We start from the raw sequence: 22,269 nt of genomic DNA on the forward strand, positions 1-22,269 counted from the left end.
TCAAAACCAATGGGCAGAGTGAGAATGTGGAAGGAGAAAAATCACTGTTGGAGAAAAACCTTCGGTTCAGAGGAGCCCGTTCACTGTGAGACCCATGGAGACTAATGTACAGGCATCAGCTGCCCCAGTGGTTAATGCTTTAATCAGATCACAACTCAACAGAGCTAATTAGGTCAGACACCTGGATAATGCAGACACTCTTCATGCTGTTCCCTCACAAGCACACAACCCTCATCCTAGAGAAAGGGGAACTGCTCACAAACACACAATGTGCAACAGTAGATGTGCCTCAGCCCCTCATAAATATGTAAATTTGGTGTTTGCAGTCAGTATTCTGGGAGTGTAAAATGCAAACAAAGCATTGTGCTGAATTCACAAACCATGTTGGGGCATCTGCCGTATTGTAAATGCAAATAAAATACTGAAGATGGTTTTTAATTGCAACATTTATTGACCTGGCTGTGGTTAATGCTGTGGATTCTATGTGGCTGCAGTCATCTATTCAAGGCACATGCAGCAGAGGCAGCAGATTAGGCAAGTGAGATAATGGATTTTCCATCCCAGAATATCTTTATTGGGACTTCAAGAGTCAGAAATCGTTCAAAGATATTGATGTAATACACAATCAATGCTGGAGCTCTTCAGTGAGTTCAAAGACCAAACTAAGAGACCTCACCCTATCACAGCCATTCTCAAATTGTTGGCAGCTTTTCAAATTCTCACAACGGCCTCAAACACCAGCAGGATGTGCAACAGGTCTATGACCTGTTGCACAGTTTATTACTTGTGCAAGCCATTGTTCGTGCAAGAGCCAAATACTCATTAATAAAGCAGGATAGTAATCTTTAATAAAACAGGATAGTAAAGTGTAATAAAAAAGGTTAATAAATTGAGGGAGAACAATCAGTTCTCAGTGCAGCTGCAAACCTGATATTCTTTTCTGAAAGCAGGAAATAATGAAAGTGAAGCATCTGTTGTGTGGATGAACAACAGAGAGGAGGAGAGTCACTGGAGAGAAGGATGAAGCAGGGAAGAAGAGGGAGAGGAAAAGACAGACCAGCATACCCAACGATGACGATGACAAAATCCAGCAAATTCCAGCCATTTCGTGTGTAAGCACTGGGGTGCATCACCAGCCCATAGGCCAGGATCTTCATGAAGGTCTCAATGGTGAAGATGATCATAAACACATACTCCACTTGCTCCTACAGACGAGAGGAGGAAAACACAGAAAGAAGATAACTGGAAAGCATTTCCGTTTATTCAATAGCACCATCTGACAATTCATTCAGTTAATATTTAACAAACAGGAAATGTCTAAAATCATTATTTATTTATTTTAGCTTTTTTCTCTGCTAATTTTGGAATGCTAAGTGACATCACGGCCTCTTCCATGGCCACGCCCCCAAAGCATGTGACATAGCGAGAGGCTAGACATACAAGCAGTGCAGCTGAGCTGACCCTAATCCACAGCACAACACTCCACTCCCTGGGTCAGAGAGAAGAGAGGAAGCCAGCAAGCTGTTTGATCTGAAAACCACCCCACAGCTCACTGGAGCCCAAAGGCCCTGCCCATACTGCACCTCTCCCAAGTTCAAAAAAATTAATCAATTTTAGATTTTTGTTTTCTTTCTTTTTTCTCCATAACTGTACGGTGCACCAGGTCTCTCAGCACACAGATCACCGTGGCAACCAGCCAGTTAAGCTGATCTGACCCAAGGCCCCAGCACGGTTCTAATTAGATTGCCAAACTTTTAACCCCATGACTAAGACACACTAATTCCACTCGACAGAGCGACAACCCCTCCAGGGTTAAATTTCATCCTGCAAGAGCCAGGATCTGAAATCTGCTCCCCAGAGTGCCAAGGCTTGCAATTCACTGGCAGAAATTTAATTTCAAACAGCCTTTTGGCAAAGAGGACAATGAACTTTTGGGGGAAAAAGTCTGTTTTTGAAAGATAGACCTCACCAGTCTGATGATTTATGTAATCAGAGAGCTGTCTAATAGTAGGTCAAAACAAAGACAGAACCAAGATGGAGAGAGATGCTCAGTCCGAATTGTAGAACAGTTTCTCTTTATGTATTTTGTATGTGTGTGTGCGTGTGTAAGAGAGAGAGAGAGAGAGAGAGAGAATGTGAGAGAAAAGGGATTTGCAATACTTCAAAGCACTTTGGAAATTGAATAATTCTGCTCAATGCAATAAATCAAATTTTACTTTGTGGGCGTGTGCATGCATGCTTGTGCGTGTGCATGTTTGTGTGCATGTGCGTCTGTGTGCGCATGCATGTGTGTGGAGGTGATGGCTGATTGTGTTAGACTCACCGGTTAATGAATGGTTGTTAGAGACTCGACTCACCAGGTGATGGCTGATTGGGTCAGAGACTCACCATGTGATGGCTGATTGTGTTACAGACTCACCAGGTGATGGCTGATTGTGTTACAGACTCACCAGGTTATGGTTGGTTGTTAGACTCACCAGGTTATGGTTGGTTGTTAGAGACTCACCAGGTTATGGTTGGTTGTTAGAGACTCACCAGGTGATGGCAGATTGTGTTACAGACTCACCAGGTGATGGCAGATTGTGTTACAGACTCACCAAATTATGGTTGGTTGCGTTAGAATCCTCTTCAGGAAAAGGAATGGCCACACCCAAGGCCACACAGTTGGCAAAGATGGCGAGCAAAATGAAGATATCAAATGGCCTGAGAGAGTGCGGTTAAGGTGGAACAGCGAAGGCTGTGTACATACATCCACGGTAATTACAGGTGCAAAGGACACACAAAGCAAATGGTAAGAGAGTATCAGTACTGTTGCTCCTGAGCATTAGTGCTGTTACCCCAATGTACCAGTACTGTTACTTACAAGTACCAATACAATTACTCACAAGTAGCGTTTAACGCCAGGAAACAGATTCCCGGGAACGCCAACCCAAACTATTTCCTGTTTCCCTAAAAATACAATAACGGGAAAACAGAAAAACATTCAGGCTACAGAACTTGGATGCACAGAAAGTGTTTTCTGTCTGCGGACAAGGTGACACAAAGATCAGAAATCACTTCGGTGCGGAGTACATCAGTGCACACTGCTTCTTGAAAGTGACACTTCTCCTCTGAAACACGTGATGTCAGCAGCTGCTACTTTTCACACAGCCGTCCTGAAGCAGCTTGAGTCAGCAGGGGTCGCTATAGAGGGATTGAGACGCTGTGCTTCTGGTCATCCACACAATGGAACAGAGCCTTAGCAGATACCAGACCATGGGATCCATCCACACACTGGAACACATACCAGATTGTGGGGCCCATCCACACACTGGAACAGTGCCTTAACAGATACCAGACATTGAGGGTCCGAAACAGGACCAGCATTTGTGGCTCTCAAAACTTTAAAAATGTACATATAAAAAAAACTCAATAGCAATGTCTGTTTCAAAATATAATGCCATTTAATGGGGGGGGGGAGGTTCCGGATTTGGGGGGAAAGGATACTTCCACTCCACGATGGCGAGGGCGGCCATGCGGATGGGGTTGGTGAGCGTGAGGCAGAAGAGGGCGCGGGGGGCCCGTAGCCCCGCCCCCGCGACCTGCACCTGCTTCTTCCCGTACTGCGTCCGGCGCCGCTGCGTGGCGGCAGAGCTGGCGGCCGAGTTCATGGTCTCCGAGCGCGTCAGCGTCGAACCGCCATTTTCATCCATCTCCTGCCACGGGTTCTTTTTGGCGAACTCCGCCCCTCCCCCTCCCCCTCCCCCTCCCTCTCCACCACCGGCGAACCAGTCCTGGCCAGCTGGTTACAACAGCAGAGAGAGGGAGAGAGGGAAGGAGGGAGGGAGGGAGAGAAGGAGGGAGAGAGGGGGGAGAAAGTGTAAAATAATTTAGCCATGAGGCTGGGAGGATATGGCATGTCACAAAGTAGGAGAAAAACAAAGCAAATTTACTACTTCATGATACTAAAATGCACCCCATAATACCGCATTAATCCTCAATTAATTAAACATACCCATTAATACCACATTAAACCTTATTATAATGTAATGTACCCCATAATACTAATTACTCCTCACCATACTGTAATGTACTGCATAACACCACACTAATCCTCATTATTATTGGGATGGCAGGTATGCCATCCTGCCAAGTTACGCCTTGGCGGGGGCATGCCCCATACCTATACAGCACCGAGAGTTCGGCACTTTTCAGGGTTCCCCACAGAAATAACCACAACAGCCACAGACACTCAGCCCTTAAAAACATTAAATTCTGTACATTCTGACCCCATTTCAACAGACAGATTTCATAAACAACTTCACATGTCCACACAATAAAGCCCCAAACTAAGGGGATTTTGTGTTCTCTCCTTCTTCTTCTTCTTCTCATTCTTATTTTTCCTGCTGCCTATCCCACTAACAACATGTCTCCCCATTGGACATTTTACCGACACCAACCAAATCTTCACCTACACAACCCAATCAAAAACTTGCATACACACGCAAAATACCCATACCTTTTTACTCTGAAACATTTCCAGTTTAAACAGCTAGTCTGCCTGTGGCCTAGTGGGCAAGGTTACAGTCTTGGAAACATGGGTCTAAGGTTCAAGCCCAGTAGAAACAATTCTTTAACCTGCTTTTACCCTCACTAATAATTGTCTACTACTTCTCAATTATTGCTTTTGCACCATATCTACCCGCCGTTCACCTAACGTATACACTGCATTATGACGTACCGTCTGCACGTTCAGTTATTAACCGGCTACAATATTGCAAAGCCATATGGATTCAACGGGAGCTCTTCTGTGCTTACTGGCCTGTGTTCTTTAAAACTACGGACAGGTTTGCTAATGATATTTCACGCATTGCATAGCTATGTCATGGTGCTGCACTAACAAAGTCACAGACTGGTAAACCTCCGGTTGAAGGATTGAATCCCGCCTCGCCCTCAGGCAGATAATTTCCTCTTTTACACTAACGTTTTCTTACGCTTATATTTGCTGTACCAAAACTCACTCACGGCCACCCATATGCATTTCATGACGGCAAATGTATTAATTCTATTAAAAAGTTACACCAGTTCACCACTGTGCAATTTCTACTAACTATATTTCTTCACTTGGCTACCGTACAAAACCTTATCAGCAAACGCCTCGTTTCTACATTCATGTTACCTCACCCTGTTCTCTATCTAGCCACATACAAACAATTACTACGCATGTACGTTCCGCAACTCCGCATTAAAACATTACATTTAACATCATGACTCACTCATAATTATAACTACTACTTCTGAACATGAGAAAAGCACATTAGTGCAATACTTAACCATCCACTTTAACAACTACTGCTTTACACCGACTGTTATATATACCGTTCCATAAGGAAACTTGAAAGAATTGAGGAAATATTGGGTAGCATTTTCGGAATACATCTTATTTCATTTCGGTGAGGCAAGATAGCCTATATTGTTTGTAGTACCGTAACTTGGCGTCATTTTGATATCAATACTTTTAATGGCAGGCCTGGATTTTGGCAGTCTGAATGAATGAGTTATAGATGGTGTATGTCTTATGTGTGTGAGTAACTTGGCATTTTTGTACGTTGAAAACGTGTTTTTTATGATATAACATACCCCATAATATCACATTAATCTTCATATTCTAATGTACCCAAATATACCACATTAAACCACATTATGTTGCAATGTTCCCCATAACACCACATTTAACCTAATTATAGTGTAGTGTACCCCACAATGCCACCTTAAACTCATGTTCTAATGTACCCCATAATACCACATTAAACCTCATTTTACTGTCATGTAGCACATAATATCACATTAAACCTCCTTAAACTGTTACATACCCCATAATACTACATTAAACCTTATTTTACTGTTATGTAGCACATATCACATTAAACCTCCTTAAACTGTTACATATTCCATAATACAACATTAAACCTCATTTTACTGTTACGTATCCCATAATACCACATTAAACCTCATTTTACTGTTAGGTAGATCATAATACCACATTAAAACTCATTAAGCTGTAACGTAACCCACATCACACCTCACTATAGTGCTCTATAATATCCCACAATACAGTACTTCACTGAACCTCACATCACCACACAGAAATATGCTCGATGCTTTCATGTAGGCTAATAATAATAATAATTTTACAGTACAGTAACACATACAAAACGATATATTAAATGGGTGGCATCTGTTATGACATCTGAACGTCATACATGTGTATACAGTGCTATAGTAGTCTAAAACCCTTCATTCCAGGGGGCGCCATCTAATGCCGCGGCAATGCGCAACTTGCCGTATTGCTGAGGACATCTGTGACCTAATTTAGTGTGATCAGCGCGAAAGATCCTGTAAGCAACCTGTTAACTCACTGACTGGACATCTATCCGGCAGCACACTGTATACTAATGACGTGTATAAATGCATATGATAAAAGAATATTCCCTACTATGAATAACAAAGTTTTGTATGAAACAGATCACAATAGCCGATAATTGCTAAATATACGCTACTTTTCCCAAGCTACTTGAAATTAAAAAGTTCGATCATTCTAGAAGCAGTGGTTTAGTTATGATGGTGGTGACGAATGTCTCCAAGATCGCGAATGTTTCCATTTGCCCTTACGCCAGGAAAACTCTGGGATGCCTTTATATTAACGTGTTAACTTGACAAAACAGAAACAGTTCCAGCACCCTGAACAAAGGTTGTTTTCCCATGCATACGAGGTGACGCGTACTGCGCCATGCATGGACAGAGAACCAAAACGTTCACCACTATCTAACAAGACAGGATGACTGAGTTCAACAAATAAAATAGAGGCGATGTAACGCTGTTGGTGCTTATCGATAGAGCTGAAACTGCAAGCAGGCGGATCTGGTTTAATGCACCGCCTCGGTTTCCAGATCGTTAATTTTGCAGGTGAACACGGGTATATACCGTTTAAGAGTTACTTCGCTATACATCAATGCACACTTTCTGTATAGATAGCTAACAAGCAGATAAAGTAATTTGACGCAGTAAGCTCAGTTGTCAAAGACTGTTAGTAGGCTACTTACCTCTGTTGTTCTGTTCATACATGTTGAAATTCAGCACGAGGGTGCTGGTTTTACCTTTCCAAGAAAAACTAGATTTCCACTTTATCGCAGAACTTCAGTCTCAGCGTAGATTGTTCTGACATATTACAAAGAAGTGACGCTGGGAACCCAGCACCTTACAAGGTTACGTTTTTCAGGGAAACCCTGCATCCGCACCTGCTCGGCATCCCGTTGCTCCTTTCTGAATTTAAAATATTCAACAGTTACGCATGGGCACTTATTATAACCTTACATACGTTATTAAATAAAAAATCTGAAAAGGATTTAGCATTAAGTCTATCCTCTCTCTGCTGCTAGGTGTATTCAGCCACCTGTTGAGGATTAGAGGCTAGTGCTGCGCTTTAAAGGGCCGCGTGAAAAGGGAGGGGTAGAGAAGCAGGTTAAATTCCAGTCAATATCCGCTCTGTAAATCTATTTTTTGGATTTACAGAGCGGAATTTTATTACAGGAGACTAAACTGCAAGGGGGAATTAAATAGCTATTTTCTGTTAGTATTTCCGTATATAACAAGATGATTTTATTAGTGTAGAAATGCTAAATATTATTTTCCTTAAACGATTCATACTACTACAATGCAAAAGAAACACAGGTTAATGAAAACCTATCGTACACCTATTCTAGTCGATAAAGAAAATAAAATGTCATACACAAGTAGACATTCTTGGCCATATTTATGTAAAGTCCTTTCGCGCACATACAAACATAGCTAACATGTCATTTTGTTCTATGCAGTAAGAAAATCACTTATACAGAAGGAAGTGTTTGTTGTGATATTTCATAATCTGAAGAGAAACACGTTTTCACCGTGCAAAAATGTCAAGTTATTCACGCATACAAAGCACTGCAAGTCATTAACACACTAGCAAAATGTAGGCCTGCCATTAATGACCACATTCTCTTCGCATGGTAAGACGAAAAAACACAGGGCCAAAGAATTTAGGAAGCATTGGGTAGCAGCATTGGAATACAGCATGTTTCATTTGTGTTAGCTAAGGTAACCAATGTTGTTTATTGTAACTTCGCGTAATTTTGATATCAGTACTTTTAATGGCAGGCCTAGATTGTACTAGGGTTAATAGTTAATATACTTATAGTGGTGTGTATGTGTGAGTATCGTGGCATTTTTGTACGTTGAAAACGTGTTTTTCTTCAGATATAATTTCTATTTGCAAAGTGTTTGTTATGAGAAAGTGATAACAGTAATGCATATAAATGTAGATTGTGTGAATGCGTACACATACACAGGCCTACATACAGTGTAGGCAGTGCCGGATGTAAACCGGTGTGATCGGGAGGCAGAGTAAGATTTTTGGGGGGAATGAAGTTAATCACAATTTGTGATGAGTAGCGCAGCGGACCTGAGTGTAAAAATGCGAAGTGACCCTTTAAGAAACGGTTGCGGATTACGGTTATTCTTGTGTGAATTTTTGCAGTCTGATAAACTGCAGTACAGTGTAGATGTAAAGTACAGTGCAGTCTAGATAAACTACAGCACATGTGCAGTCTCTTTACATAAGCACCCGACATCTTTTCTGGTGAATCTGGCTAATATTCGGTTAAACATCACGCACCGCCACAAATCACAATGCAAAGTCCTTTCTGTATTAATACATTTTATCACCTGCAACATGTATATGACATGACAAAACAGATTCAGAATACACAAGGCAATGTTGAAAACTTTTCAAAATAATGCACTGCATGAAGAACACAAATGTGCGTTAATAAGTGCCATTTTTTTGCAAGTAAAAGGCAGCCATTAGTATTTTGACATGAATCAGAAATACTAAAATTACTTCAAATGGCCCTTCATAATAATGTAAAATCAGTCAACAGTAAAATGGTTTAAATACATTACATATGAGCATATGTTCTGGCCCCTTCCTTTGTATGTCAGCATAATAAAGCCAAGCATATTGATGCCTTCTCCGGTACAGCCCAACACAAAATCCAAACACAGTAGAATACGACCCAACAATGTTTATGATGCAGTGTCCATGGTTCCTAACAGACCTGGGTCAAATTCGTATTTGTTTTGGATTCAAATACTTTTCTACGCTTTACTGATCTTGTCTGGCGTATTGGAACCAATGGAATACTCTCAATATCGGCAGGCTCAATTAAACCAGGCAAGATCAATAGAGCACAGAAAAGTTTTTGAACGCAAAACAAATACGTATTTGACCCAGGTCTTGTTCCTAAACTCTGACCAGCTTACACAAAACATTCTGAAAACAATTTACAATCTCATTTCTGACATGAATACTACTCACTCACCTCCAGACAAATCTTGGCAAAACCCTCCCACATGTAGGAACCCATCCAACAGATTAATAATACCAAAGTACACTTAAATTTTTCACCCATCTTGACAATAAATCTGGTTAAAGAATAAATGTGGCTGTGTCTAACTGCAATAGCATTATATAATAATACCTTAAGGATTTAAGTGTCTAATAAGATGTAATAGTCCAGTATGAAAGACCAGAGACAAACTTCCCTCCATTCTGTTCAACACCAGAGCACACACCACACAACTTTCATTCAGTGTGCAAACTTCTCATTTTACTGAGCTATTGGAGAATGGGGAACTGAGACACTTAACATGAACAAAGATATGAGTATATTTATCTCACTTTGCAATTTAAATAAACATGCATTTTAAAAAAAGTGTAAGCAACATAGGCCTTATCACAGAAGTTCAACCCAAAAGTCTAGAACTTTTTTCAGAAAAAATTGTTGGGATGATTGGCACTTTCTAAGACTACATAATCTGACTCGCATTGGAAGAGCTGTTTCAGATCTAACTGCAAAAACAGCTCCGTAGTATGAGTGGGGAAAAATGGCATTAGTAGCTGTAAGTTCGTTTTGCTCCAAGACACCAAAATTGCTCTCTGAAATCATTTCTGCATCTGTGTCATGTGAAAAACTTCACAGTCCTCAGAATCTGTCTGGCTGCTGCAACCCACAGCTGAACCAATACGGTTTACAAGCTCTGTGCTCAAAATGATGACATTCAATACAACACATTGACTAGTGTATGGTAAGAAGATCAGATACAATCCAAAGCCAATCTCTGTAGAGAATCCTTCAAATCCATACAAAACATAAAGTTAACCAAGTAAACACCTTTCTTCTACAGTGAAACGTTTTGGTGAAAATCTAAATGTGTGAAACAGTCAGAAAATGTGGTTCACACTCTCACTGTGAATCATGAAAAGAAGCCATTTGAAAACAGAGGGTCATTAAAAGATTCTCTGACTATCGGGAGAAAATATATCTGTTCATAATTTACTGAACTTCTGGACAATTTAGCAGTGTGCTTCAAGCACTCTCCACAGTTAATGAGTTTTGTCTTCCTAGTTCTGGGCAAAAACCTCCAGCAGACGGTCTGTGCTCTGACCCAACACCATTTAAGAAACCAGATGCCACCGTTTAAGAGAGCAGGTGCCACACCAGAGACCCCATGAGTGTGATTACTGTGCTGACCCAAATGCCTTACAGTTACTGTGATGTGCAACAGTTCATTTAAAAATAAAACATTTAAAAAAAATTAATGGAGTGCCACCGCCACCAGAGCCGGTGACCTGTGATGCCGGAGATCTTCCTGACAGGGTTGTGGGAGGGGCTTGCTTCTTGGAAAACGGCAGCTGGTCCCCATCTCCTCCCATTGGCTGACCCCTGTCTCCTCTTCTGTTGGTTGGCTGGCCCCCGGGCCTAAGAGCCAGCCTCCTGCTCCTGCCCCAGAGCCTCCAGGAGCAGCCCCATGGGGGTCCTCTTCAGCCCGATGCTCTCCAGCTTGTTCTCCAGCTTGTTCTTCAGACTGCGCAGACGCACCGAGGCGTGGATCAGGATCACTGCAGGAAAGAGTCGCAGTCACTGAGTCCTCAGAGACAGAGGCAGTGGACAAATACCTATGGCACTCCCTACACCACCACCATCATCATCATCTCTAATGCCAAACCCAACCCTAAACCTAAAACATTTTCAGGAATCGATAAATCGATTCATTACCGAGTGAGTGGAAAGAGGAGAGCTAGAGCTGGGGTTTGGGTCAGGGCAAGGCTAAGGGTGAACAGGATTCGGTAGAATACTGACGTAGGATCGGGAAGGCAATCCCAAACAGGAAGACGGCCACGCCCCCGAGCACAGACAGCAGCAGGTAGGCCCCGCCCAGGATGGCGGAGAGGCAGAGGCCCGGGTGGGTGCGGCGGAAACGGCGGACTGCCGCCTGGTTCTCCGCAACCCACACGAAGCCCAGGAACACCAGCACCACCACCAGGGCGCCCAGGAGCAGCTGCAGCGGCCGGAAGTACCTAGCACAGAGAACACAGTCTATTAAAGCACCGACATCACAAACAGCACAGCCTATTAAAGCACAGAGAGCAAGTCTATTAAAGCACAGAGAACACAGTCTGTTAAAGCACAGATAGCTCAGTTTATTAAAGCACCAACAGCACAAACTTTTGAAACAGACAGCACAGCCTATTAAAACAGAGAGGACAGTCTATTAAAGCACAGACAGCACAGTATTTAAGCAGAGAGAGCACAGACTATTGAAACACAACACTTTCTGGCTAGCGATATTTACATGTTCAAAACCCATAGACTGTTCAAAACCAAGTTAGCAGGTTGCAAGCTATTTAGGCCACGTCACAGAAAACATAAACAATGTCATCACCCAAGTGGCAGGAATTAAAAGGTTCGCGTTGATTTACAGACACTATGTCAACAGTACAGAACTATCTAGTTTATTCGACTCAAGTTAACTCCGTTAATTGCCACTGACCATTAGTCTGCTAGCTGGAAAGGAAGATAGTAGCAAAAATAAATCAGTGTCTGACGCAGGGTGGTCACAGATTACAATGGAAAACAGTAGCAAAGTTAGCTATTTGAATTAAACCAACAGCGTTCACAAAGGAAGACCGCGACCAGCCAACCTGCATGTTGTTAGGTGCTAGAAATTATAATGCGTTAGCCTATATAGTGGGTTCCTTTGCAGCACAATCAAAAACATCATCAGTTAGCAAAAAAAGAGAAAAGAAAAGGCTAATTTAGCCACAGGAAAGCGTGGCACTTATCCTTACCCAACTATAACCAGGAATATGGCGGCTGACGCGAAATAGTTGGATTGATAGTAAAGCAAGTTGTTGATAATCCGATTATTCCATCGCTCCAAATTCTTGACATCTGGTACCGAGAACCGGGCTGACCCCAAGAGAAAATCATCCAGAGCCCGGAGAGGCGGCGGCTGTACGTCCGCCATCTTCAGGGAAAGGTTCAAAACAAGCACGTACCGACGCCGGATCGGGGTGTGCTCATACCCAGGCTAGAACTGAATTGTGAATAACATGGATGGTTCCTCTTCCCAAATATTCTGGCTACATTTGCCAATCCATGATTTATATGACCTGGGTTCACCCTGGGACAGGTAGTTTCAAATAAACTGCTTCCACGATTGACCGAAAGTATGTTAATTTATTTAGCAAAAGCCAATAATGTATGAATGGCCTTAGAATGTGCGTGCCTATGTGTCATTGCACATATACTAACACGTTTCAGGAGTATTGTTAGGAAATACCTTAATAGAAGTGCAATAGGCTTTTAGAATAAAGAAATACATGCATGTTTGAATCGTTCTAATCACGCAGCAGCTACTTGTGGACAGCTATTTCTTTTTTTATTATCATTATTTTGTTACTTCTGGACCTCTGTGAAATACCTCGATGTGTGAACCGCACTTGTAAGAAACCGTACAAGAACATTTGGGAAACCCAAATAACAGTTCAAAGGTATCTGTGAAGCAAACAACATCCGCTGGCACCATTTATGCATTTCCGTTTGTCCCATTTCAAACAGTTCCGTGAAGCTGGTAATTGTTGCTGGCAACAATTGGAGACTTTCGGTTAGAGTATTTCAAAATAAAAGCTCGGTAAATGCATTGATTTCTTAAGTGCGATTTTATCGTTTTCCCTCTTGTTACTAATACAGTTGGATATAATTGCACATTACGTTCTCATATTTAAACCTATATCTTTAACACTGCAGTCACAATTGTGAAATTACGTTCCCAGTGGTGTTTTAGTGTAGCCCGGCCATGCGTTGCCATACACGGTCAATTCAGTACTGGCTCATTTGCATACCAGATTACTGCAAAAACTACAAATTCTTACCAAATTAAAGGGGGTGTACATTTACTCTACAAACCCATATCTTCAAGATTATTCAATCATTTCTGCAAAATCATGTTCCCAGTAATTGTTGCTGGTGTTTTAGTGTAGCCCAGCCATGCATTGCCATACACTGTCAGTTCAGTACTGGCTCATTTGCATACCAGATTACTGCCAAAACTAATGAATGAATAAATGAATGAATGATTGCATTTATATAGCACTTTTCTGAACACTCAAAGTGCTTTAAATGGATGAATGGGAACTCACCTCACCTGCCACCAATGTGTAGCACCCACCTGGGTGATGCATGGCAGCCATTTTTCAATAGAATTCTCACCACAAATTAGCTAAGGGGGAGAACATTTTTTTTTTTAGCTAATTAAATCACGGGATGATTCGGTGGCAAGTTTTGAGAGCCAGGTTGGGAATTTAGCCAGGACACCGGGGAACCCCTTACTCTGCGAGAAGTGTCATGGGGTCTTTAATGACCACGGTGAGTCCGGACCTCGGTTTAACGTCTCATCCGAAGGACTGAGTAAACTAAAAATTGTTACCAAATGAAAAGGGGTATCAATTTACTCTACAGACCCATACCTTTACATTCATGCAGTCATTTCTTTGCAAATTCATTATACAGCCAGAAAACACGGGTGATTCCGGTGTACATGACCATCTGCTTTAAAAAGGTACCTTCGTCTGTAGATTTGATGGCATTCGTGTCGGCAGCTCAAAAAGCGACATGGGACTCCCTTGAACTGTACACGAGAGGAGCAGCTTTAATATGTACTGGTGTCCCAGTTGTTGAGCATCATCTCACTCACATGTACACTGTAAGAAAGGTCAATGTTTGGAGCTGCCAGCACCAGGGTCAGAGCACTTGAAACATGCACAGTATTGTAAAATATATTAACATAGAAAGCAAAGTCATTTGTGTAGAACCACAGCTAGTTACTCCTCTAAACCACTCAGACCCAGCCCTTTTTCACACCATGGTCCAAAGACGCATCTCTTCAGACTGTACCTGGACTCTCTACTCTGCAGGTCACTCCCAATCTAGGACGGCTCTTTGGTATCCTTCTATGTTGTTCCCCTAGCACTTTCCAGTTACACTTATCTACATCCAGCACTTGTATCGTTATCTTGATGTAGCTCGTTGTCATGGCTTCTTATTTGATCATAACTTTCAAAGTCCCACTGACAGGGAAAACCTGAAATAATTGGAGACTAATGCACAAAAGCACTGTAGTGAAGTGATTTAGGGCGCTTTATTCTGTCAGGGCTGGTTTATCAGAGAGCCTTGGCAAAGTTTCACAAGTTATACACTGAAGCTTTTGAGCCATTTAGCATTTTGAAATATGTTCTTGTATTTAGCTCTGACCTGCTGCCAAGACCTCCTGGCATCGCTGGGTTTGCAGCTAGAGAGATGGAGAGAATTATTGCCTAGCCCATAAATCATTTCTCATGGCGATAATGCAATCTATTGAATACGACTGAAGACAAAATACCGTTCTTTAACATCAAGGAGAGATGGAGCAGTGTTTATCCGTATACTTACGCATTGACAAGGTCTGCAATTTTCATTGCTCGTCATCTTTTGACATGAGAATGACTCGCTTCCTGAAAGGGAAACGCATTGCTCTTGCCTCTCCCCGTAATACCGTGTGACGAACTCGGCTAACTTGGACTTGGTTGAGCTTCTTTCGTGATTCTGGGCTGCACGATCTTGTCACAAAGCCGACCGATTCTTCGGACGACCAAAGGTTTTCTAAAATTACCAGAGCTGAAACTTATATAAAACAGTTTATTTACCCATAAGTCAGAAATGCAGGCACTGAGATTTTACATAGTTGTAGGACATTTACATCTAAATTATCTGGACACGCTATGAAAAAAAAAATTGACAAACGTTTTACCAGCATACTACCTAAACAATAGTGACAAAAAGATCACCCCTATTAAGCCACACAGCTGATCTTAAATAGGCCCACAATTAGACACACCTAGAAACATTCCAACCAATCAGTCACCTGCAATACATTATGTGCACCTAAGCCCAGTTCATGAAAATGGTGATTAAAGCTCACTATACAAACCTTTTTAAATTAAAATATCTGGAGAAAGCAAAAACACACCCCTTGTCTCTAAAGCGAAGACTACTCCTTCACAGGTCTCTTCAGATTTACTAAAACAGCTGTTTTATTATTACAGCTGTTATCTACTGAAATACTATTTCAAACTATTGCAGCTTCCCTTCCCCACTCAGTAATTTTTCACTGATGAGCAATGAGATCAGAGACAATCCTGTTGAATGAAAATTAAGAATTATTCTCCTTGTCACCACAAAAAGGTAATTAAGTTCTGTTGACCTATCTTGTTAAATTAAGGTATACTACAGTTAGAGCACATGCAGTCTGATTGTACTACACGGCACAATACACCAGGACCATACCGAATGAGAGGACATTACACCATGAAGGAGAGCAGTCCAAACTAAACTGTAACAGTAATTACAAAGGAATCTTGTAAAACAGGATTAAAAGAGATAATGTTCAGATGAAAAAATTACACAGTTCTGAAATAGTGCCACTTTGTAACAATCTGCAATACGTCATCACACATGATCGCCCTGGATACCGACAGGATTTCAAAAAGGAGGTTCCAGAGCGCAATAGAAACAGTTGCCTAGGAACAGAAAGTTCATTTGCAAATTATTTCTCATCAGCATCACAATTAACTCTAATCAGACTAACAAAAAATGCAAAAAAGTTGTCCTACATAGAAATCCCATATCAACAGCGTATGCACTTTAACCTGTACGACTGAGATATAATCCATTGAATCTGTGGGGTTGGGTGGTGTGGCAGGAACAGAGAAGATGCTGCTATGCTGGAATATTCCAGAATTAGGTGCCATCGATCTGTTTGATGCTTCAGAGCAAGAAAGGCTGCGGTTTTCAGTTGTTAAAAGGACGCTCGGGACAAAAGGAAAGCTGAGTCAAAAAAATAACTTTTAAAAAGCAGAAGCCTCCGATAGTTCATCCATCATTGTGTGCTTCAAGGAACTTGCGACTGGGGGAAGAACAGAAAATGGAATGGGACCGTCAAACATTTCACCTACCTGCTAACGTCTGCACTTTAAAACTGTAGAGAAAATAAAATCCCTGTTTAGTGCCATGTAGCTGATGACACCCAGCTATGATATTACTGGCACAACATTTAAAACTCCATTAAGCTTAAGAACGCTGAGTGAATGGGTCTTACAATGAATTTGTAGAAACAAGTATACAGTGGTCCACCAGATTCTGGTCAAAGAGAAAACAGGTAAAATGTGGTGACACATAGACATTCAGAATGGTTGTGGGGTGTAAAATAATAGGACAGAATAAAAACAACTAGGCCCAAACTTTCACCATGAAACTCTTTTATTCCTTAAAAACATTGTTTTTCTTTGCTGTACCATAAATAAAGTAATCAAAATTACATTACAATAATACGTATCTTTTGTAGGTTGGGTGACTTTACACTCACTGATAAACATTATGTACACTCATTTCAAAATTCAGCTGGTCCTCCTCTGATGCTTTTTTACAGACAAGAGCCAACAGAGAGAGAAGAAATACTAGAGAACAGAACGAGGGAATTGGGATATTCAAACCCCCGTGGCAGAAAGACAGAGGCTTCAGTTAACAGAACAGTACCCAGCAACAACACTCTCCTTTTTTCCCATGATTTTATATCTATATTGCATAGCACATCACACCTCAAATTCCCTTTAAATCAAACAGGACGGCGAAAACCTGACGATACAGATTTTTAGCGCCCAACGTTGTGGGAAGAAAAACGTATAAACTCATGCATTAATTCCTCAGTACAGAAATGATTCCTGAGTCCTGTATAAAATTCATTAAATGCTTGTATTGAAAGACGGTTCCTGAACAGACAGGTTTAAACTTGACGATGAATCGCCCTCCTTACAAACTGAGATTAAGCTTCACATACTGGACAACAATATCAGCTGTACAAGTATGATGAACATGAAAATACAGTACTGACTAGTCCAAACCCAGAGCCAGACACACTTACGCTCACTTAATCAATGTGCAAATAAATACAAATGAATAGCAATCGGCCTCCGTGTCTGCGGGAGATCTGTGCAGATTAGTGTCTTCTGATCAGCAGCCTGTACAGTGGCCCCTTCCCCGTTCCTGTCAGACTGATTAGGTCAGGGAGTGCACAGACGGGCCCAGGTTGGAGTTCTAGCCTATGGTGCTACTGGTACTGTCCGAACCCACGGCCCCCCTGGTGGTCCGGGTCCTTCGGCGGCAGCTGGCTGGGATCGTCCACAAGGGGGCTCACTGGAGCGGACAGAGACAGGCATTAAGTACTGTTAGCCGCTAACTTTACAAATGTCTACATACATTTCATACATATAACTGTAACGGTTAACTCTGTACTAACCCAATAAAATGGATATTGCTACGTCAACTACTGTCACGTTAGAGTACGTTTTACACTGACAGAGTGCATTTTACACTGATAGAGCATATTTTACACTGATCAAGGACATCTTAAAAGGAAGAATATGTTTTTATCCCTTGTGGACTCCTATAAACACACAAGAGTTGAATTAGCGCTGAAGATTTTACTGTGTATACACTTCCCATTAATTACTGCTAAATTCAAACCTCATAAATGAGTATTCTTTGTAACTCTGCGATGACAATGGTTTCCCCATGAGCAACATGGCATAGCACTAATATACCCTCATCAGTAACTTAGCTTGGTGAACTGCAACATCCTTCATTCTAAGAAAGATGCTGGTCTCATTTCTGTCTCCCTCTATCCTCCCTCTCCCTCCCTCCTTCTCTGTCTTGAATCCTGTCCTTCCCTCCCTCCCTCCCTCCCTCCGTCTCTCACTGTTCTGAAACTGCTGTGCTGTGTATCTGGTGAGCAGGATCCCAACCCCCTCGATCAGAGCCAACAGAATCCCCCCCATCATCGCCGAGCCCATCATCGCCAGCGGACCACCTGAGAGAGAGACAGACAGAGAAACTACAGTTACCAGCCAGCAAGTGAGATGAATTAACTTATAACTTGTAATAAAGTGCATTTATTTGGTCAATTGAGTGCCAAGAAAAACCAGCAGACCCTACAGCCTTCCAGGACCAATGGAGTAACAGGTAAAATGTTACACGGCAGACACGATGCAGAGAAGGACGAAGAGATGGACAGGTGTGGGTGGTGAAGCAGAGGATGTAGAGAAGAACAGAGAGACGGACAGGGAAAGGTAGTGAAACAGGATGCAGAGAGGACAGAGAGGTGGACAGGGATGGGCAGTGAAACAGAGGATATAGAGAAGGACAGAGAGGTGGACAGGGATGGGTAATGAAACAGAGGATGCAGAGAGGACAGAGAGATGGACAGGGATGGGTAGTGAAACAGAGGATGTAGAGAAGGACAGAAAGATGGACAGGGATGGGTAGTGAAACAGAGGATGTAGAGAAAGACAGAGAGATGGACAGGGATGGGTAGTGAAAAAGAGGATGTATAGAAGGACAGACAGGTGGACAGGGACGGGTAGTGAAAAGGATGAAGAGAAGGACAGAGGGATGGACAGGGGTGGGTAATGGAGCAGAAGATGTAGAGAAGGACAGAGAGGTGGACAGGGATGGGTAGTGAAAAAGAGGATGTATAGAAGGACAGACAGGTGGACAGGGGTGGGTAATGGAGCAGAAGATGTAGAGAAGGACAGGGGTGGGCTTCGGCAGTAGATAATCCCCAGACTGACTGCGAGATGCCAGCACTGCCCCAGTCATGGCCCCGCTGGCGATGGAGTTCCAGGGGTCCTCCTTCCCACGGAGACGCACCAAGCCGCAGTCGATGGTGGAGAAGAGACCCCCCCACACGGCAAAGCTGCCTGGGGAGGACAAAGGAGTTATGAACGCTGTGTTGTACACTGCACACTGGGATAGCACAGCTGCCTTATCCAATCACATAACAGAGCCACACTGTCTTATCTAATCACATAACAACACCCCAGTGCCTTATCCAATCTCCTAACAACACCACACTGTCTTATCCAGTAATATAACAGCACCACACTGTCTTATCCAGTCACATCTCCACTGCCTCTGTTAAAAACCCAAAGTTATTAATTACCATATCCGCGATGTGTTATATCACTACTCAGCTGTAAAAATAACTCTTAGGATCTGGGCTTATTGCATTAACACCTAGGCTGTACTCTCATTATTTCAAATGACCTGAAGTGCATATGCGTTTGTGACTGACATATCAAAAACTGTTCCAAAAGGCAAGTACAGAAAAGCAATTTCCATAGAAACTCCCCAGATTCACTCCTGCACAACTGGAAGCTGGGGAAATTGTAGCACACATTGATGCATCACCAGACCTGGGTCAAATACGTATTTGTTTTGGATTCAAATACTTTTCTATGCTTTACTGATCTTGTCTGGTATATTGGAACCAATGAAATACTCTCAAACCAAGTGCAAACCATGCCTTCTGGTCATACTGGCAGGCTCAGTTACACCAGGCAAGATCAACAGAGCACAGAAAAGTATTTGAATCCAAAACAAATACATATTTGTCCCAGGTCTGTTCAGTTCGTACAGCACACTCACACTTGTGGAGTGCAGTGCTCACCTTTACACACCTGTACGAATGCATGGCAGCACACGTACACCTGCATGGGAGCAAACATTGCCAAATGCACAAGTACCTGCACACTCGCCTTTTGGAAGAGGATTAAGGCCTCTGACACATGCTCTTCATCTGCCCTACAGTGGGCCGTACCACAACCCCCCGTTTCTAGGAGGCAGTTGCTATAGCAGCAGCCGAACGCACCAGACAGAAGAGAGAAGGCGGGATTTCTCACCTCCTATCTGCGGAGCTCTGACCCTCACAGCGTTGGCACTGCCTTTCAGCCTGTGGCGTACGCCCTGCACGGACCAGAACACACACACAGCAAAAACCACACATTTTACTGCAGCCCTTTAACAGAGCATCCTCCAATCACAGTGTACATCACTGGAATTTACTACAGCCCATACTCCCATGGCTTTACAGATGCTGAAACACATGCAATAAACGCGATTACATCAGGGTTAAAATCAACTGCAGTTCAGGGGATGGTTGACCCTGGAGCTGGAGAGCCACAGGTTCTACTGACTTTTGTTTTCTCCATAAAATCAGTAATGACTTTAGACCTGAGAAACTAGGTGAGGTGAGATAACTGTGTACCCAACTGATTTATTGAATGCCAGCCCATGACCAGGGCTGGGGACCCCAGCGGACCCTGTGGCTCTCCAGGACCAGGACTGGGGACCCCAGCAGACCCTGCGGCTCTCCAGGACCAGGGCTGGGGACCCCAGGAGACCTTGCGGCTCTCCAGGACCAGGGCTGAGGACCCCAGCAGACCCTGCGGCTCTCCAGGACCAGGGCTGGGGACCCCAGCAGACCCTGCGGCTCTCCAGGACCAGGGCTGGGGACCCCAGCAGACCCTGCGGCTCCCCAGGACCAGTGCTGGGGACCCCAGCAGACCCTGCGGCTCTCCAGGACCAGGGCTGGGGACCCCAGCAGACCCTGCGGCTCTCCAGGACCAGGGCTTGGGACCCCAGCAGACCCTGTGGCTCTCCAGGACCAGGGCTGGTTATGCCAGTGTGCTTTTCTTTCCATGTCAGTGCTCCCAGCTGTGGAAAATGCATTGTCAGACATGAATTAACTGGGACTCACCATCGGTGCGTTCCGGAAGCCTTTAATTGACTGGAAGACGCCACCACCGATTGCCCCCATGGTAAACGCACCCCCGCAGTCATCTACGATCCTCCAGGGACTGGGTGGAGAGACCAAATGTTCACACAGTGTGATGCAAAAGACATTTAAAAAAACAAATATGGGAAAACACGAAACAGAACCAATTGTGTATTTGAGAGTCAGGTACAGGAGAGCAAAAACAGTTGGTACCAAAATATAAGGGAGGAGGGCATACATAAACATATTAAAAACGTAAGAGAGATTCATTACATTATCATTTTATGTGGTCATTTTGTATTAACAATATTATCACTTCATGATCTCACGTCGTATCACGACCATGGCAGAACAGGACAGGCCGCACAGCTGATCACGACAAAGTTTAGAGTTGCAGTTGGCGACCCACTAAGACTTTCCTATCGACTTTATATACTAAATTTGTTAACTCGTGGATGACTGGTTAAACCTGTTATTGGGGACAATACGCATTTTTCGTCAGCAACAACCCAGCTTCCCTTGTCAGGTATAGTGTCTGGGGAAAGGTAAACAATAAGGGACATGTTTGCGGGTGACTACAGCTTGTCATTACAGCATTTTATTAACAAGCAGACGTTTATAATAAGAAGTTATGTGACTTATTTTGCTAGCTAAAACAACAAGGCGGCAGACAACGCCCTGAACCCGGTGTTCTTGCAGGTATTTTCACATCACTCAACGGTGTAACGTCAGTCAAACTCACTGTTTCACTACACCTGGCTAGTTCAAAAGATAAACAAGCTAGCTAATGCAACCAATTTAGCTAGATCTAAAATTAAGTGGTAAGGACAAATAAATGTTACTCCCTGTACTACAACCTTTGAGTAATTTATAAAATACGTTCTGAGAAAACATGATGCGTTCACACACGAAACTTCCGAGATTCTATCCATGTCCGGCACGACAGCTAGTAAATGTATCAGTTTTATTTACCAGGGCTCTCGAGCGTACTCCTCCATATTGGACCGCTAGGTATGTGAGGTCATTCAGCTGAGACGGATATAAGGGGTTCAGTCAAATGGGGGTTGTTGTATGTGTGTCTATGGTTGTTGTGGTTATTTTGGGATTGTCCGTTTAATGTACCCGCTGCACATATTCAGTCATTGCTAACTTACATCACACATAGACATTCGTTTAAACACATATCCACTACCCAATTAATTT

At 42.9% G+C, this 22,269-nt stretch overlaps 3 protein-coding genes across 5 annotated transcripts in view; all 3 read right to left on the minus strand.

The window, feature by feature from the left end:
* Positions 1-7,464, minus strand: part of LOC135238129 (voltage-dependent L-type calcium channel subunit alpha-1D-like) — a 48,663-nt gene extending 41,199 nt beyond the window's left edge. The window contains 4 exon segments of the mRNA XM_064305836.1: positions 1,066-1,205; positions 2,598-2,703; positions 3,487-3,781; positions 7,083-7,464. Coding sequence (XP_064161906.1) covers positions 1,066-1,205; positions 2,598-2,703; positions 3,487-3,781; positions 7,083-7,104 — 563 coding nt within the window. The 5' untranslated portion in view covers positions 7,105-7,464.
* A 1,253-nt stretch (positions 7,465-8,717) lies between these two features.
* praf2 (PRA1 domain family, member 2) lies at positions 8,718-15,221 on the minus strand. 3 transcript variants are annotated; one of them, XM_064305834.1, is made up of 5 exons: positions 14,850-15,221; positions 14,673-14,709; positions 13,981-14,049; positions 11,220-11,433; positions 8,718-10,978 (listed from the first exon to the last, which is right to left on the minus strand). In XM_064305834.1, the coding sequence occupies exons 1-5, from the start codon at positions 14,873-14,875 to the stop codon at positions 10,839-10,841; spliced, it is 486 nt and encodes a 161-aa protein (XP_064161904.1). In that variant the 5' UTR covers positions 14,876-15,221; the 3' UTR covers positions 8,718-10,838. The 3 variants fall into 3 exon arrangements, with proteins under 3 accessions (XP_064161904.1, XP_064161905.1, XP_064161902.1); XM_064305835.1 differs by lacking the exon at positions 14,673-14,709 and having other exon boundaries at positions 14,850-15,220; XM_064305832.1 differs by lacking the exons at positions 13,981-14,049; positions 14,673-14,709; positions 14,850-15,221 and adding an exon at positions 12,209-12,858 and having other exon boundaries at positions 11,220-11,437.
* A 1,476-nt stretch (positions 15,222-16,697) lies between these two features.
* timm17b (translocase of inner mitochondrial membrane 17 homolog B (yeast)) lies at positions 16,698-22,214 on the minus strand. The gene is made up of 6 exons (XM_064304783.1): positions 22,039-22,214; positions 21,049-21,148; positions 20,192-20,255; positions 19,082-19,210; positions 18,211-18,321; positions 16,698-17,648 (listed from the first exon to the last, which is right to left on the minus strand). The coding sequence occupies exons 1-6, from the start codon at positions 22,062-22,064 to the stop codon at positions 17,563-17,565; spliced, it is 516 nt and encodes a 171-aa protein (XP_064160853.1). The 5' UTR covers positions 22,065-22,214; the 3' UTR covers positions 16,698-17,562.
* Positions 22,215-22,269: the final 55 nt, after the last annotated feature.

This window comes from Anguilla rostrata, chromosome 13 (genome assembly GCF_018555375.3).
Source record: "Anguilla rostrata isolate EN2019 chromosome 13, ASM1855537v3, whole genome shotgun sequence".
Taxonomy (NCBI): Eukaryota; Metazoa; Chordata; class Actinopteri; order Anguilliformes; family Anguillidae; genus Anguilla; species Anguilla rostrata.